The sequence below is a fragment of the Loxodonta africana genome, chromosome 9 (assembly GCF_030014295.1).
Source record: "Loxodonta africana isolate mLoxAfr1 chromosome 9, mLoxAfr1.hap2, whole genome shotgun sequence".
In the NCBI taxonomy this organism is placed as follows: Eukaryota; Metazoa; Chordata; class Mammalia; order Proboscidea; family Elephantidae; genus Loxodonta; species Loxodonta africana.
In genome coordinates this window covers 56,191,633-56,207,621 of record NC_087350.1, presented here as the reverse complement: position 1 = coordinate 56,207,621, position 15,989 = coordinate 56,191,633, and the positions used below count along the sequence as shown (strand labels likewise).

At 40.6% G+C, this 15,989-nt stretch overlaps 1 protein-coding gene across 12 annotated transcripts in view; it reads right to left on the bottom strand.

The window, feature by feature from the left end:
- CDK5RAP2 (CDK5 regulatory subunit associated protein 2) overlaps window positions 1-15,989 on the bottom strand; it is a 225,812-nt gene that overhangs the window by 173,740 nt on the left and 36,083 nt on the right. For all 12 annotated transcript variants that reach the window (XM_064291536.1, XM_064291535.1, XM_064291537.1 and 9 more), the window contains 2 exons: window positions 9,475-9,598; window positions 5,623-5,777 (listed from right to left, as the gene is read on the bottom strand). In XM_064291536.1, the coding sequence (XP_064147606.1) occupies window positions 5,623-5,777; window positions 9,475-9,598 (279 nt within the window). The remainder of the gene's footprint in view (window positions 1-5,622; window positions 5,778-9,474; window positions 9,599-15,989) is intronic.

Here is a 15,989-nt window from a genome sequence, read left to right as displayed (position 1 = left end):
AATAAACATTACCCTTCCCAAAGTTCCTCTTCCAAAAAGACGAGAGGCCAAGATTCTGTGGCATATGGTAATAGGGACCACTTTCCTTTGTGATTACCTTGAAATGTGCCAGGTTCCATACCTTTGCATGTGCTGTTCTCTCTGCTTGACATGGCTTCCCATTCCCACCTGAAGTCCTTGAAAGCCCACACCTAAGCAAAGCTGACCGCTCCTTTTCTTTTGTCACAGCATAGAGCTCTGAACTTCCTCTAGCACAGCACCAATCGCAAGGCATTATTTATCCCCACTGGGAACACCATGTGAGCAGGACAGTGTTCACCTCAGCACTCCCAACACACCCAACACAAAGCAACACTCAGTAGTTGGTTAATAAAAGAATCTATACATGTTTTAATTCAAGCCTTAATCCACATACCCCATCACCTCCTAGACTATACTCTCAGGTGTCCAAAGATCCCTCAAACCTAATATATTGAAACTGAAAATATCACCTTACGCCCTCCTCCCAAAAACATCTCCCCTTCTCCCTTTTTTCCCCCAAACTCTGCAAACTGTACTACCATTCCCCAGGTGTTTATGCCCAAGACTTGGGTGAGGTGGTGTCACACAGCCTTCTCCCTCATCTCCCAAATCCAATCACCCAACAGGTCCTTCAATCCCAGTAAGTCAATTCTACCATCTAATATTCTCTCTCTGCCTGTTCTTTTCCACTCCTAATTCCATCATTTTGGAATGATGGCCACCATCATCTCTATATTTCTGCAACAGCCTCATAACCAATCTCCTTATCCAACTCCACCACCAATCTCTTCTCAATAGGGCAGCCAGAGAGATCTTTGGAAATTTAAATCTGGTCCTGTCATCTCCTCCCTCCTCATTAACTCTTCATTGGCTTTTTATATACCCAAACCCTTATATACCCAAACCCTTCAACAAGCCTGACATGATCTGCCCCAGCTTCCCTCTCCTCATCTCTTCCCACCTCTCTTCCAGAACACACAACTCCAACCATCCAGTACTTCTTTCAGTTCCTTGATCATGCTGCGCTCCCTCTTGCCTCTGGACTTTCACACATATGGATCCCGGTGCCTGCAGCACCCTTTTTTCCCTTTTTTTGTCCAAGTAATTCCTCCTCATTCTAGCACTTCCTCTAGAAAGCCTTCCCTAATCCTCCTAAATTGAAATAGATTTTTTTTTAATATACTCCTTTTTTTTTTTCAATTGTGCTTTAGGTGAAAGTATATGGCTCAAGTTAGTTTCTCATACAAAAATTTATACACACATTGTTATATGACCCTAGTTGCTATCCCTATAATGTGACTACACATTCCTCCTTTCTACCCCCATGTCCTTTCAACCAGCTAGCTTCTCTTCTTGCCTCCGGAAAGAAGCTGCCCATTTAGTCTCTTGTATGAATTAGATACATATCTTAACCCAGCAATTACCCCATCTAGCCCTTATCACTCTGTTCCACCCTCCACCCCTTCTACCTAGCTAGATGATAAGCTTAAATTTAGGCAATGACGTTTCTGAGGAAAGAGATCTGGTCTGTATCACACCTATTCTAATCACCACTATGAGAAGAAGATACTCAGTAAATATCTGTTAAATAAAGGATATAATGATCCAAAAGAACCAATGAATTACCTGGTGAATGTCTGTCAGGATCCTCACAGAACCTGTCTCAGAGACTCTTCTCAAGCCCCCCTCAGATCTCTCCTTTCTTCTCCTTAACAGGCCCCAGGAACTGTCTTTTTTTCTTTGGTGGCTGCCCCATACATTCTACTCCCTGGGCTCCCTATCCCAGTTTACCTGCTGGGGAACTGTAATTCCCCCAGGTCCCATTTTCTTACTCCCACAAAAGATAAGCCCAGAAGTTTTCTAAGGGCTCCATTGCCAATCAGCTAGGAGAGATAAAGGGGAAAACAGAAATGCCTCCTGTGGAGAAGGGCTCCAAACTCATGTCTCACAGTCCAGTGGTCCCAAAGACTCCACAGATGGTGCCAGAAAAAAGGCTTCTACTGGCAGGGGAAGGAGGGTACCAAAAGGGCACACCTCCAGGGAGGAGGTCAAGAAAAACACAGGGTCTCCTATGTGGGCAGCTCCTGTCTGGAGGGAAGATGAGAAGGCAGAGGGGTCAGAAGCTGGCTGAATGGACACAGAAATACAGGGTGGAGAGAAGGAGTGCACTGTCTCATCAGGGGGAGAGCAACTAGGAGTATATAGCAACGTGCATATGAATTTTTGTATGAGAGACTGACTTGATTTGTACACTTTCACTTAAAGCACAATAAAAATTAAAAGAAAAACACAAGGTCTCAAATGGGTAATCTGCCTCCCTGAGTCCTAAACCAAATTGACACTCACTCACTCACTCTGCTCAGGTCCTACACCTCATAGAAAACTCAGTGTCCTCACAAATCCTGAGATTATTAATCCCAAAATTCAATTCCCTCAGTCTATTTATTCTTCTCTTACAGATAATGCTAAAAGGTTTGCTCTTATATCCCAACCCATAAATAAACATAAGCAGCAGATTCAAAGCTCAAAAGGTGGGAGCAAGAAAGAAGTAAAGGGAACAGTATGTGGGGAGCAAGGATAATTAGACAGAAAACCTGAACAACATGGTGGGCCTGTCAGCACATGGGTACTAAGCCACCAAGAAAAAGTAGCCACAGTCAGAATCCTCTATTTAAGGAAGCAGAAAGTAGGTCATTTGCTTTTGAACACTTTTTATTAAATCCAAATAATTTTCGCTCTTCAGTGGATAGGTCACCAGTTAGCCTGAAGTTTTGCTTTTTCCTTACAAACTCTATGGGGTAGTTTTACTTTGTCCTATAGGGTCACTATGAGTCGGAATCGACTCAACGGCAAAAGGTTTTGTTTTTTGGTATTTTTTTAGTTAACTCAATCTTTCACTAAGTGACTGTCAAAGCAAAACAAGAGCATCAAAATGTAAGGTTCATGGCAAAGAATAAAACCTCATCTTCTGACCAGTTTTTATCCAAAGTTTGGTTGTAAGACATAATGTCCATATATGGTCCACCCATTTCTCTGGGCGAAATGACACATACTTTATTCCTGGACCATCAAAGAACTCCATACGTGGTCCACATTGTTTTGGTCCCTTGCACTGTACAAATCTGGGCCCTGAGCCTGCATTAAAAGATATGACAACCAAAATGGATTAAGGACCTAAATGTACAAGCTAAAACCATAAAATTCTTAGAAGAAAATGCAAGGGCAATGCTGTCCGGCCTAGCTTCCAACAATGGATTATCTAATATAATAACAAAAGGACAAACAGCCAAACACAAAATAAATAAATGGGGCCTCATAAAAATTAAAAACTTTTGTTCATCAAAAGACTTTCACCAAAAAAGTGAAAATACAAGCTACTGACTAGAAGAATATCTTCGGAAACCATATATCTGATATGAATCTAATAACCAAAATAAATATAAAACTTTGACAACTTAACAACAAAAAGATAAATAACCCAATTATCAAATGGGCAAAGGCCTTGAATAGACATTTCACCAAAGACGACATTCAAATGGCCACTAAACACTTGAAAATATGCTCAACCTCATTAGCCATCAAAGAGATGCAAATCAAAACCACAAAGAGATACAATTTCACTCTCACTAGGATGGCTAAGAGAAAAAAAAAAAAAAGACAGAAAATAACAAGTGTTGGCAAGGAAGTGGAAAATTGGAACCCTTATCCATTGCTGGTGGGAATACAAAATGGTACAGCCATTGTGGAAAAGAGTGCGGCAGTTCCTCAAAAAACTAAAACAGAACTGCCATATGATCCAGCAATTCTACTCCTAGGTATATACCCAAAGACTGGAAAGCCGAAACTCAGAGACTTAAACATCAATGTTAACTGCAGCACTATTCACAACAGCCAAAAGGGGAAACAACTTAAATGCCTATCGACAGGTGAATGGATAAGCAAAATGTGGTACATACATACAGTGGAATACTACTCAGCCAGAAAGAGATATGAAGTCTTGATACATGCTACAGTATGGATGGAGCTTGAAGACATTACACTGAGTCAGTAGCGGAAAAAAAAAAAAAAGAAAAGGCAAATGTATAGAGACCGAAGTTTATTAGTGGTTACCAAGGAGAGGTGGAGGAGGAGGAAAGAAGGGTTAACAGTGACAGAAAAATCGCACTGATTAAGGGTAGGGTTGCACAGCTGATTATTCTAATTGCTGCCAATAAGTTGTACACCTGTAAGAAGTTGAACTGGCAAAAGCTGTGCGATAGATATATTTACAACAACAACAAAACAAAAAAGGAATAGCTGCCAAGGCTACTTACGTACAAACAAAAGCCTAATGGGATTTGGTTTCTTGGTTTGGGCGTTTAGGGTCATGGTTTCATGAGACATCCCAGTTAATTGGCCTAACAGCATATTTGTGCTTCTGTTCGACCTCCTAGTTTGCTGCATAGTACCTGGGGTCTTAAAAGCTTGCAAGCAGCCATCCAAGGCAGGACAATTGGTCTCTATTTGTCTGGAGCAACATAGGAAGAAGGAGATGTAGGAATAGGAGGAATATATAGAAGGCGTGACTAAATTTCCCCCATGAACAACTGTTTCCTTTGCCGCAAGACCAGAAGAACTCAATGGTCCCCAGCTAACATTACTGAACTTTTTGATCAAAGATTCTATAGAAGAATCCTGATCAAAAGGGAATGTAGAACAGAATTTCAAATTCTCATGGAATCCAGATTTTCTGGAGCCATGAGGGCCTGAAACTATTGACCAGAGAAAATCTTTAAAACTTACACTGAAAATAAACCCTGAAATCATCTTAAAACCAAACAATAGTGTAGCTTTACTAGTAAAGAAGTCTGCCTTAAGCATTATGCTCTTTGCAGAACTATCTAGATGGGATCAAAGTGACAACAGTAACTCGGAAGATTAGACAGGAACCTTAGGGGGCAGTGAGTTTATGTTAACAGGGGAGGAACAACTCACAAAAGGAGGGTGAGAATGGTTGCACAACTCGAAGAATGTAGTCAATGTCACTGAATTGTACATGTAAAAAAAAGATGAATTGGTGTATGTTTTGCTGTGTATATTCTCAATAACAACAACAAAATTAAATTAAAAAGATATGAAAAACAGGGCACATAAAATTCACTAGTGTTTATTGTGGGAATGTAGTCATTCACTGTTCTTTTAATGATGATCCAAAGAATAATTTCTGATAGTGCCAAGGAAAACTGGGCTTATCCTGAGTTATTGGTTCACTTAAGCTTGGGAGCAATGTAAATCTTGTGTCCACCAACAATGTTTTTCCTTTTTTCCTATGGCTACCAGGAAGCTTACAGCAAAACTGCATTCTAAATTTAGTATCTGAGTAGAACTTTTCAGCATGAATTTCTATCTACTAACTTTCTCTGTCCTTGTGGTCACTATCCTACCCCTTTTCTTCCCACTCTAATTTAATCCTAGTTTTCTATCTCACTGTGTTGGACATGTTCCAGTAAGTCACTCAAGCCCTGTGGGGAATGAGGAGAGGAGGGAAGGAAAGGGAACAATTCTTTCCTCATGCTACCAGATAAATGAGATGTCAGAGTATCACAGGAAGAAGAGTCAGACCTGTCTTTTTCCTCCAGGACCAGAGCCATCTTCAAGTCACCCTCATGCATCTTCTTCATCTCTGAAAGCTTGCTTTCCAAGCTTAGCCGAAGAGCCTTCTCTTTTTCCGTCCCTGTAAAGGCCTTTTCCAGTTCTGCTTGGGCGGCTTTCACATCCTAGAGTTAAATTAAATGCATTTGATGCAATTTTTCAATACAATTGGGAACATTTTGAAAGGAAATTGGATTAAAATATAAATATTTATGACTTTTTCTCCAGCACATTTCCCCTCTCTGAATTGTACTATATGTACATGGGGAGAATCGGTAATAAATACATTTGCCAGTCATTTTTCCCTCTTGTATCCTGAAGAGTAATAGGCATTTCCAATGGAAAAGACTCAACTCTACAAGAACTGTATTTCTGGTTTTGAAAAATCAGATCAATATTTACAGCTTCATTGAGAACAAGGAGAAATACACCTCTCGAAACCTAAACATACATAAATTCCAAAAAGTCACCACAATTTCCATACAAATTCATCCCACAACACACTGTCCCCTCACTATTTTTTTAAGATAATGACTACACAATTCTAAAGTACATTTTCTATACCTCCAAGGTGATTTAGGTGGCAAAAAAAAAACTGTATATTCTTCCCGAGAGCTTAGAGACGCCAACAGGAAATGCAGGCAGTGTCTGTGCTGGGGGAAAGGCCCTGGTGCTCATGGAAGTGACCTGGGAGTGCACACGACTCTCTAACTACTCATGCCAACTGCCTCTGATTATGTCACAAGAATAAAAGTCAAAGTGAAGTGGGTTCGAAACCCATTTATTTGCTGTGTGATATTAGGTAAGTCACTTAACCTCTGAGCCCAGCTTCACCATCTATAAAACAAGGATAACCACCATTCCATCAAACAGCTGCTGTATGACTCTGTCAAATGCCTGCTGCATAATACCAAAAAACACCAAACCCGTTGCCAACGAGTCAATTCTGACTCATAGTGACCTTACAGGACAGAGTAGAACTGCTCCATAGAGTTTCCAAGGAGCGCCTGGTAGATTCAAACTGCCGACCTTTTGGTTAGCAGCCGTAGCTCTTAACCACTGCACCACCAGACTGTATAACAGGAAGCACAATAAATGTGTCTCCTCCTCCCTACCGTTTCCATTCCCTTCACAGTGCCTCCTCCACCACTGTCTTCCACAAGAGACTTGCCTGTCAATCTCAATGAGAGCTGGGAAAATCATCTCCCAAGATTCTGAGAAAACGAACAACAAAACCTGCCATTTACTGGGTGCCTAATAAATGCCAGGCTCTGAACGAGTAGCTCTATTTATTTGATCCTCACCTAACCCTAAAAAGTAATCTACTGAGAGATCATATAGCGGTTAAGAATGCAGACTCCTCAGCCAGACTACCTGGCATTTACTGCCTATGTGACCTTGAGCAAGTGACTTAGCCACTCCGTGCCTGTTTCATATTTAAAAAAAAAAAAAATTATGATGATGATAAAAGTATTTACCATACAGGTTTACTAGAGGAATTAACTAAGTCAATGTACATAAGGAGCTTAGAAGGGTGCCTAGCACATGGTAAGTCCTCGATAAATTGTTAGCTACTGCTATTGTTATTACAATTACTACTGCAAAGCAGGTACCATTATCCTTATTTTACAGATAAAAACAGAGGCTCCAGGTAGGTAAATGCCATATCCAAGATGACAACGCTGATAATTGACAGAGCAGAGATTCAAATCCACTACTGTCACGCTGGTACCCTCAAAACACTGGGAAGTACTTAGTGGGAAAAATAAGATGATGGGCCAATAGATTAGTTCTCTTAAAAGCCTCACAATTACATTTTAACTGAAATTCGGAATTAGAGCTCAGAAAAAGCTTGTTCTGGCTCTAGCTCTACTACTTAGGACCTAAACTAAGTTCCTCCTACCCTCTCTAGCCTCAGTTTCCTCAGCTGCATTTTGGACTTAATATTTACGCACACACACCCTCCTCCCCACAGGGTAGATATAAGAGTATCATGAATAAAAAATACAGCACAAATATCACTCATCATCCACAAATTTTTTTGGTGCCATTTCTCCATATATCTGTAAGAAGAGTTATAGTTTCAGGTAGAGAAACTGAGATAAAATAGAAGACTTCAAAGGTCAAGAATTAAGAACAAGTAGTCCCTAACTTAAAACGTATTTGAGTTACAATGAACTGCACTTACGACTGTCCATTCTTTTTTTTTTGGTACATTCTATCGTTAGTAATATGTGCTACATACACTGTTGCGGCACATAATTTGCTAATGTTATCAGTCTCAGATGTTCACTAAAAATGTTCAGTTTTATGATTTACTGTTCAAAACACTGCCATATAGATTTCATTTTCTAAACCAAATCAGGGGCTTTGGTTGCTTGAAAACAGGGACACAAACGCTGATCGCTTTGCTAAAGTCAAATGGCAGATTCAGGAAGCAGTGAGATGTTGCCCTGAAAATACCAAGAAAAAAAAGAAAAGAACCGTACAGACAACTCTCACTGATTTTCTGACTAGAAATGCCGTCTGCATTCCCAGAGATAATCCAGATGATTCAGAACCTTCCTCAAGTGGCGTTATTACTGCAAATGACAAAATGCCAACATCGTCCAACTCTTCTTCATTGTTGGAGTAAATTTCTATGATTTGAGTCTTTTTTTTATCCATGTATATATGTACGCATTAAAATACAGTTTAAGTTTACATGTAATGTTTTCTAACTCCCAAAGACAAAGACTGGATTTATAAAGATTCTGATAATATAAGGCAATAACAATGAAAACTAAGGGAAAAAAATGAGGTATTTGACTTATGTCAGAACAAATTTATGACAGGGTCATTGAAACAGAACCCCTTCGAAAGTCAGGGACTACCTGTAATTAGTATGGGCTCAGCTTAAAATAGAGGAAAACTTTTTAACATCTAGGAGACAAGATTTTTTAGCTAGGAAACATCCTGATTCCCTACACAAGTACAGAAAACACGTCACTGATAATAACCCGAAAGAGAAGTTAAACCCAATGCCAAATACAGGAAAGACATTCAATAAACGTTGGCTGAACACTGGAGAAGGGGGTTAGATGGGCAAGCAATGGCATAAAATTCAGGAAGTCTGGTTTCAGGTTTGGCTAATGTTTGGTAAGTCATTTCCTCTCTCTGGGCCTCCATTTTCTTACCTGTAAAATGAAAGGACTAAACAAGATAATCCCTAAATAGGAACAGTAGTAGTACAGAAAGAGCATGGGCTTTAAAATCAGCAGTCACTGATTTAAATTCAGGTTTAAACTTGGTGCTTCTCTCTGTACCTCAGTTTCCTTACCTATAGGAACGGAGACAATAATGGCCACTTAGCAGGGCTCCTTGGAAACTCTATGGGGCAGTTCTACTCTGTCCTATAGGGTCACTATGAGTCAGAATTGACTCCACGGCAGTGGGTTTGGTTTGATTTTTGGTAGCAGGGTGTAAGAGTTATAAATTATACACATGAAGTACCTAGAATGGGGTTTGGAACTCAGGAGATACTCAGTAAGAGCAGCTGTAACTTTTGCTAAAACTCTGACAATTTATGAAGGAAAAAAAAAAAAGACAAACCCATTGCCATCAAGTCGATTCCAACTCATAGCAACCCTACAGGACAGAGTAGAGCTGTCCCATAGTTTCCAAGGAGTGCCTGGTGGATTTGAACTGCCGACCATTTGGTTAGCAGCCATAGTTAACCCCCTTTATAAGGGTTTCCTTATGAAGAAAAGGAACAAAATTCTGCCTCCTCCATTATTAACCCACTATAAGAACTACATTCCTCCTTGGGGTTTCCAGACTTGCCTCTTCTAAAAGGAGTATCCTTTTGGTTAGGCAATCTTCCACCTGCTGCACCTTCTTCCGAGCGTCTTCTTTCACCCGCTGAATTTCAGAGCCACCCCCTTCAGCTAAGCTCTCAACTGCTTTGCTGCAAAAAGAGGCAAAGATGTAAAAGGCACAACGGTGACAGTCTGATGGTAATTTCAAAAGCCCCAAAGAGACAATGAAAATTTGTTAGCCATTTCTCCCACTGACCTATGCTGAGCCTTTTTTTTTTTAATTAATATTTGCAATTCAAAAACTGAGATAAAAGAAAAAAGTAAGAATCATCTATAATCTCATTACACACAAAAAAATTAACTAACAGTATATATCCTTCCAGATATTTTCTACAAAAATAGAACCATACAGTACATATCTGTGATCTGGTTTTATTCTGGTGGCGCAATGGTTAAGCACATTCAGCTGCTAACTGAAAGGTCAGCGGTTCAAATCCACAACCCGCTCCACAGGAGAAACGACCTGGTCGTCTGCTTCTGTCAAGATTACAGCCTAGGAAACCTATGGGGCAGTTCTACTTTGTCATACAGACTTGACAGCATACAACAACAACAACGCTATAAATATCCTTTTGTGTCAATAAATATATAAATCTATATCATCATTTTAGAAGGCTACAAACAAACCCACTGTATGAAATGTACTATAATTTATTAAATCAACGGTTTGTTTAAAACATTTAGATTGTTTCTGATTTTATACATCTGTCTGATACACTTCTGAAGCTCTGAGAATAGTGCCTGGTATAGAATAAGCATTCAATAAATGCTAGTGTTATTGTTCATTATTACAAGCAATGTGATAGTAAAAAACATCTTTCCATGTACGTTATCTAGTGATTGCCCTAGGATGAATTCCAAGAAATGGAATCGTTGAGTCAAAAGGTAAGCACACTTTTAAGGCTTTTGATAGCTACTGCCAAATTTCTCACCCGGAAGCTTCCAGCAAAGTACACTTCCATCAGTGTTGTGGGGAAGGTGGTGAGCTGGGGCAGCAAACCAATGTGCAAAGGAGCAGTATGCAACAAAGCTAAATCTGAGGGATTAAGGGGCTGTATACTTCATCTGGTGGCATGGTGGTTAAGTGCTACAGCTGCTAACCAAAAGGTCGGCAGTTTGAATCCACCAGGTGCTCCTTGGAAACTCTATGGAGCCATTCTACCCTGTCCTCTAGGGTCGATATGAGTCGGAATCGACTCGACGGCAATGGGCAATGGGCTATGCTTCATCCTCTGCCAAGTAGAAATCAAAAACCAAAACCAAACCCAGTGCCGTTGAGTCAATTCCAAGTCATAGTGACCCTATAAAACAGAGTAGAACTGCCCCATAGAGCTTCCGAGGAGCGCCTGGTGGATTCGAACTGCTGACCCTTTGGTTAGCAGCCGTAGCACTTAACCACTATGCCACCAGGGTTTCCCCAAGTAGAAACAGCGTTTTAAATACAGCACAATCAATCTGTTTGAGTGCTAGCTACCACTTAGGGCATGAAGACAGGAGATTACACAAGCAGCCTACACTCCGCATCACCCTAAAATAAAATGCCAGCGTTCACACTGCTTTGGCACCACAGAATATTTTCTCCACTTGACAAGCAGTGGTGGGAATGGACCACAACCACTGATGCCGTTCATTCTGGTTTTCCCCAAAAGAGAAACAGTACTGACTATGAATTTGTGAGACAAATATTCTGAGCAGTTTTCACCAGATTTCTAAAATGATTGCAGGATTCCAAAAGACAGAATAATAAAGGAAATGGCTCCACCTAAAGCTGGTTTCTCAGAAAAACTGCAACAGAACAAATCTACTCACCACCAGCCTCCCATGCCCTATTTTAGGAGTATACACAGTTTTTCTAACCAAGGGCCATGTGATCAGAAATTCACATGTACAAGCCACGTGAATTTTTTACTGAGAACAATGAAAAGTCAAGAGGGCCATGCTTATTGTCCAAGTCTCAAACACGAGTTGCCTGCAAATAAAGACTTTATTCATATCTTTTTTCCTTTCACCAAGAAGTCTTCAGAAGGCCCCAGTGTCATGAAATCATCTTAATGGAATCCAGTGCGAACAATTGGAAAAAAAGAACATAGGCTCTGAAGCTGGACAGATCTACTTCCAGATTTTTATTCTGTTACGTCCTCAGTGTGACTCTGGATCAATTACCTAGCCTCAGTAAATTACCTCTTACACCTCAGTTTCCTCATTTGAAAAATGAGATGGTTACCTCTTAGAGTTCAATGTGGTAATGCATGTAAAGTCCTTAGCTGGCTGCTTCCTCCTCCCTCATTTGACTGCACTGCATCTAGCCTGTTGCCTGCTGTGCCTCTGCCAGACATCTCATTCCACCCATCTGCCGGTGTCTGAGCTGAGCTGAACAGACCATCAGCTGGCCAGAGCAAGGCCGCCACTGCCACTTCCTCATTAAAACCTGTTGCTGTCGAGTTGATTCTGACTCACAGGGGCCCTATAGCAACTCATAGCAACTTCCTCATTAATGCCATTAAAGACCCTCAGTCCCAACTCTCCCAGCTCATTTCTTGATCAGTACTCTTTGGAATTCACAGTGATTCACCATCATTTCTCTCGCCCCTCAAGGGGCATTGCATATGTCTGGAAGAATCGTGGACTAGAAGCCCTTCCTTCCAAAGCCTTGGATAAAGGGTTTTTTCCAGTTCTGAATTTTCCCTAACTACTGCAAATGTTTTAGCACTGACTTTACAGAGCCTCCTTTATGAAATGGCTCATTCCTATTACCCTCTCAGCCCTCTACCCCCACCCACCAGAGGTGCAAATATACTGTCTCCTTCCTGTCAGCCCAGACATAGTAATCTTTGTTTTTCAGTCAGACTCATGTACATTACACCAAGAGACTGACTACAATTTTTAACAAGTACTGGTATTACTCAGTTTGTTTGTGTCTTAGTTATACCAATAAAATATATTCCCAACAATAAATGTTCCAACTTTTCATTTATCATCTTTGTATTTTACAGTTACTGTAGCAATAAAATTTATATGCAGCAGTATGGTGCAATTTGCCTCTACTAACGGAATTATTATTTTTGTGTGTGTTTTAAAGCCACAGAGATAAAATTTACTCTCAACAATAAGGCTGCTTTTGTTTTTAATGTCCCCTTATTGTAACTGATAAATATAACAATAGAAAGCCAGAAAACATATATACGTTTACTTCAAAGCAAGGCAGAGTACGCTCTGGAACCAGATTAGGCTAGGGTCCAGTCCCAACTCTTCACCAACCTGACCAAGTTTCCTACTCCTCTGAGCCTCGATTTTCTCTTCAGTCAAATGGGAATACCGGTGCCTCACACAGCTCTTATAAGATGAAATGCAATAAAACACGTTAAGAGCCAAGCACAGGGTTTGGAACCAAAGTTGGGCCTCAACAAATGTTAGTTCCTTCCCTTTAACCTTTCGTTCCTTGTGGAATCTGAGCTGCCCAGCAGACCAGGTAGATACCAGGACCTAAGAGAGAAAAGGCTGAGAGAAATTGGTCTAATCTAGCTTTCCACCCAATACAAGTACCTTCTATAAATACCACCTTTGCTACCCTTTTGAACCCTCAACATTTTTTTCTTGATTCTTTCCATTCCAACTACAGTTCTCTAGAGAAAGGTGGGGGCTTCTGCTTTGACAAGGCCCATACCTCCCACTCCCTCCTCACAAAAATCATGAAACTAAAAATGGAGTTGAGGGCATTGTATTTATAAATATATTTCCCATCAACAAGTATTTATCACACAAATACCCCTAGGTTTTACTAAGTGGTTAGGGGCAAAAGGAAAGGAAAATTTAGTAGATATGTAGTTAACATTTTGCATATGCTTTGTCACCAAATCCAGACAATAGCCCTAACAAGTAGGTATTAAGATTCCCCCTAACAGAAGAAAACCCAAGGCTGAGGCCACACACTTAGACCCAGACTCTGCTTTCTCCACTTTCTGTACACTTGACTAAAGGAATAGTTGTGGATCTTGGCCTTAGGGGATTTATGGTCATGTTGGAGAATGAGAATCACACACATGAAAGTAAAAAAAGAATATGTAACAAAGTACTAGCCATGGACTAGAAGTCAGGGACCTGAGTTCTAATCCCAGTGTGGCATCTTTCTGGCTGGGTGGTTTTACACCTGGCCCTTTTCCTCTCCAGACCTAAATTTCCTCCTCTATAAAATAAAGGTAATTCCCAAGAAATGCCTATCTCCCAGGATAATGATGGGACACAAATGAATATAAAAGTATTTTAGAAACTGAGAAGTGATAAAAACATATGGATTATCGTTATACGCCAAAGAAGCTTGTAAAGAAACTGATGTGGATTAGAGGAAGCCACATGCGATTCAAAATGAGTCTTTGGGAACAGAAAAGGCAATAGGAAAGGGATTTGGGCTGGGAGTGGAGGGAAGGAGGAAGAGGTTGCCAGGACAAGGCTAGAGCAGCAGGAACAGGAACGGTTTTAGTATTCGTGTACTGGGTTTGGGAAACAGAGCTGGGGGGGTAAAGCTGGAGCGGTTGGTCACTGTGAACTCAACATTCCTAATGATCTTCATGAGCTTCACCTTCAAACTTAGGAGTCATCCTAGACATCTCCCTTCTCATCCTTCACCAAGTCCTAGTGCTTTCTTAACGTCTTTCCAATCCATCTACCCATCTCCATCACCAGGCTCTCACCTAAACTGTCTCCCTGCTTCTACTTATATCCCCATTACAATCCATTTCCCTTCTAGCACCCAGAGTGATCTTTTAAAAAACACAAATCTGTTGGAGTCACTTCCCTCTTGATCTTAAGATAAAGACCAAAATCTCTAGTGTGGCCTCAAGACCCTACAAGACAAGACCAAGGCCCCCCAGATTTCTCCTATTTCCTCAGACCCAGTTCCCTTCCACTCTGTACATTCCCTTTTCCTGGAATGCTTTTCCCCACCTTTCATCTGGTTAATTTCTACTCAACTCTCAGCTCTCATACGTTACTCCCTCAGAGATGTCATCCCTGCTATATATCTCTATGTATATATTTACTCCCACTGCTATATTTCTTCTCAGAGTGTAAAAATGCACCGTGGTGAAGGAATTCCTATGGGCAGGGTAGGCAAAAACAATTCCATTTAATGCAAAGTGGAATTTGTTATAACTACTTTCTTTCTCACATTCATGCAAACCACTTTCTGACATTTTTACCAGCAGGACACAGTGACTATGCCTAAGCCACTTCCTTCTTGCTTTCTCTATCTCCTATCTTGTCCAGGGGTCCATGAGGCCTTAAGTACTTTGACATTCAGTGTGTTGAGGTCAGGAGATTTGTTTTCTTTGTTCACGCTCTGGCACTTGGCCATTCTTTGTTCATGCCCTGGCACTTGGCCATGGCTCCTGAAAGCCAGCATGTATTAGAAGTTGTGAGACACATGTGCACTAAAGCCCTCAAATAATGGTCCTGAAACGTACTGTCTCCACGGGAATTATTTTCACGTTCTACTAAATAAATAGACTTGTTTTTAAATTTCCAGCAAACAAAGGCTTGTATTGGATCCTCAATCTGAATACAACAAAAAGTACCTTCACGGGGTGTGTTTTCAAAACATCTGGTAGCGTTTGCATTTTGTGACGGGTCACAACAGTAGACAAGAGCCTTTTGCCAAGCGAACAGTGGTGGCTATCCTGCTTGAAGGGTTCCAGCCCATCCTACAATTAACTAATAAACAAGGACACTTTCCTCAAGTTTTATCAAAATTCAGTTTATAAATCACTATTAACAGGTAAGGTCACTATGAATCGGAATCGACTCAATGGCACACAACAACAACATTAACAGGTGAAGATGGAAACCAGAATAATAGATTTTTATTTCAATGGATAATTTTGGAATTGTTTTTAAGAACAAAAAGCAAACATGAGCCCAGTGGGCCCTCTTGAAAGTCGGCTTAAGGGCATGTAAAAAGATGCACACCATCTAACTGCCTTTCAAAGCAGGCCCACCTATGGCTCCCTTTATTTTTCTCACAGCTTTTCTTCAATCTGTATTCATACATTTATCATTGTAATTATTTTACTACCATTATCCCCACTAGGATGTAAGCCCCTTGTATCTGTGTGGGTCACCACTGTATCCTCAAGAACTTTGTCCAATGCAGTACACAATAGCTGCTTAATAAACTTTTTAAATGAATAATTTAATAAGGCCAGTCAGACCAAAAAGGGCCTTACAGAGCAGGCTGAACTAGTTTGAGAAACACACATACAAACTTGTACATAAGCCCCCAAAACGTTCAGTCTTGTGTGTCAGTACTAAGGAGTATACACAAGCCTTTGAAAATTTAGTTCCCATGTGTGTGTACATGCTTGGCTAAAAACAAGTCCCAGTCAAGACCTGTAGCAGGCAGAGTGCTGGATATGAAACAGACCAAATTCTTTTACTGATCTATTTTAGGATCAAATGGGAAGGCTTAGTAAAGTAGACGTGCCTCCA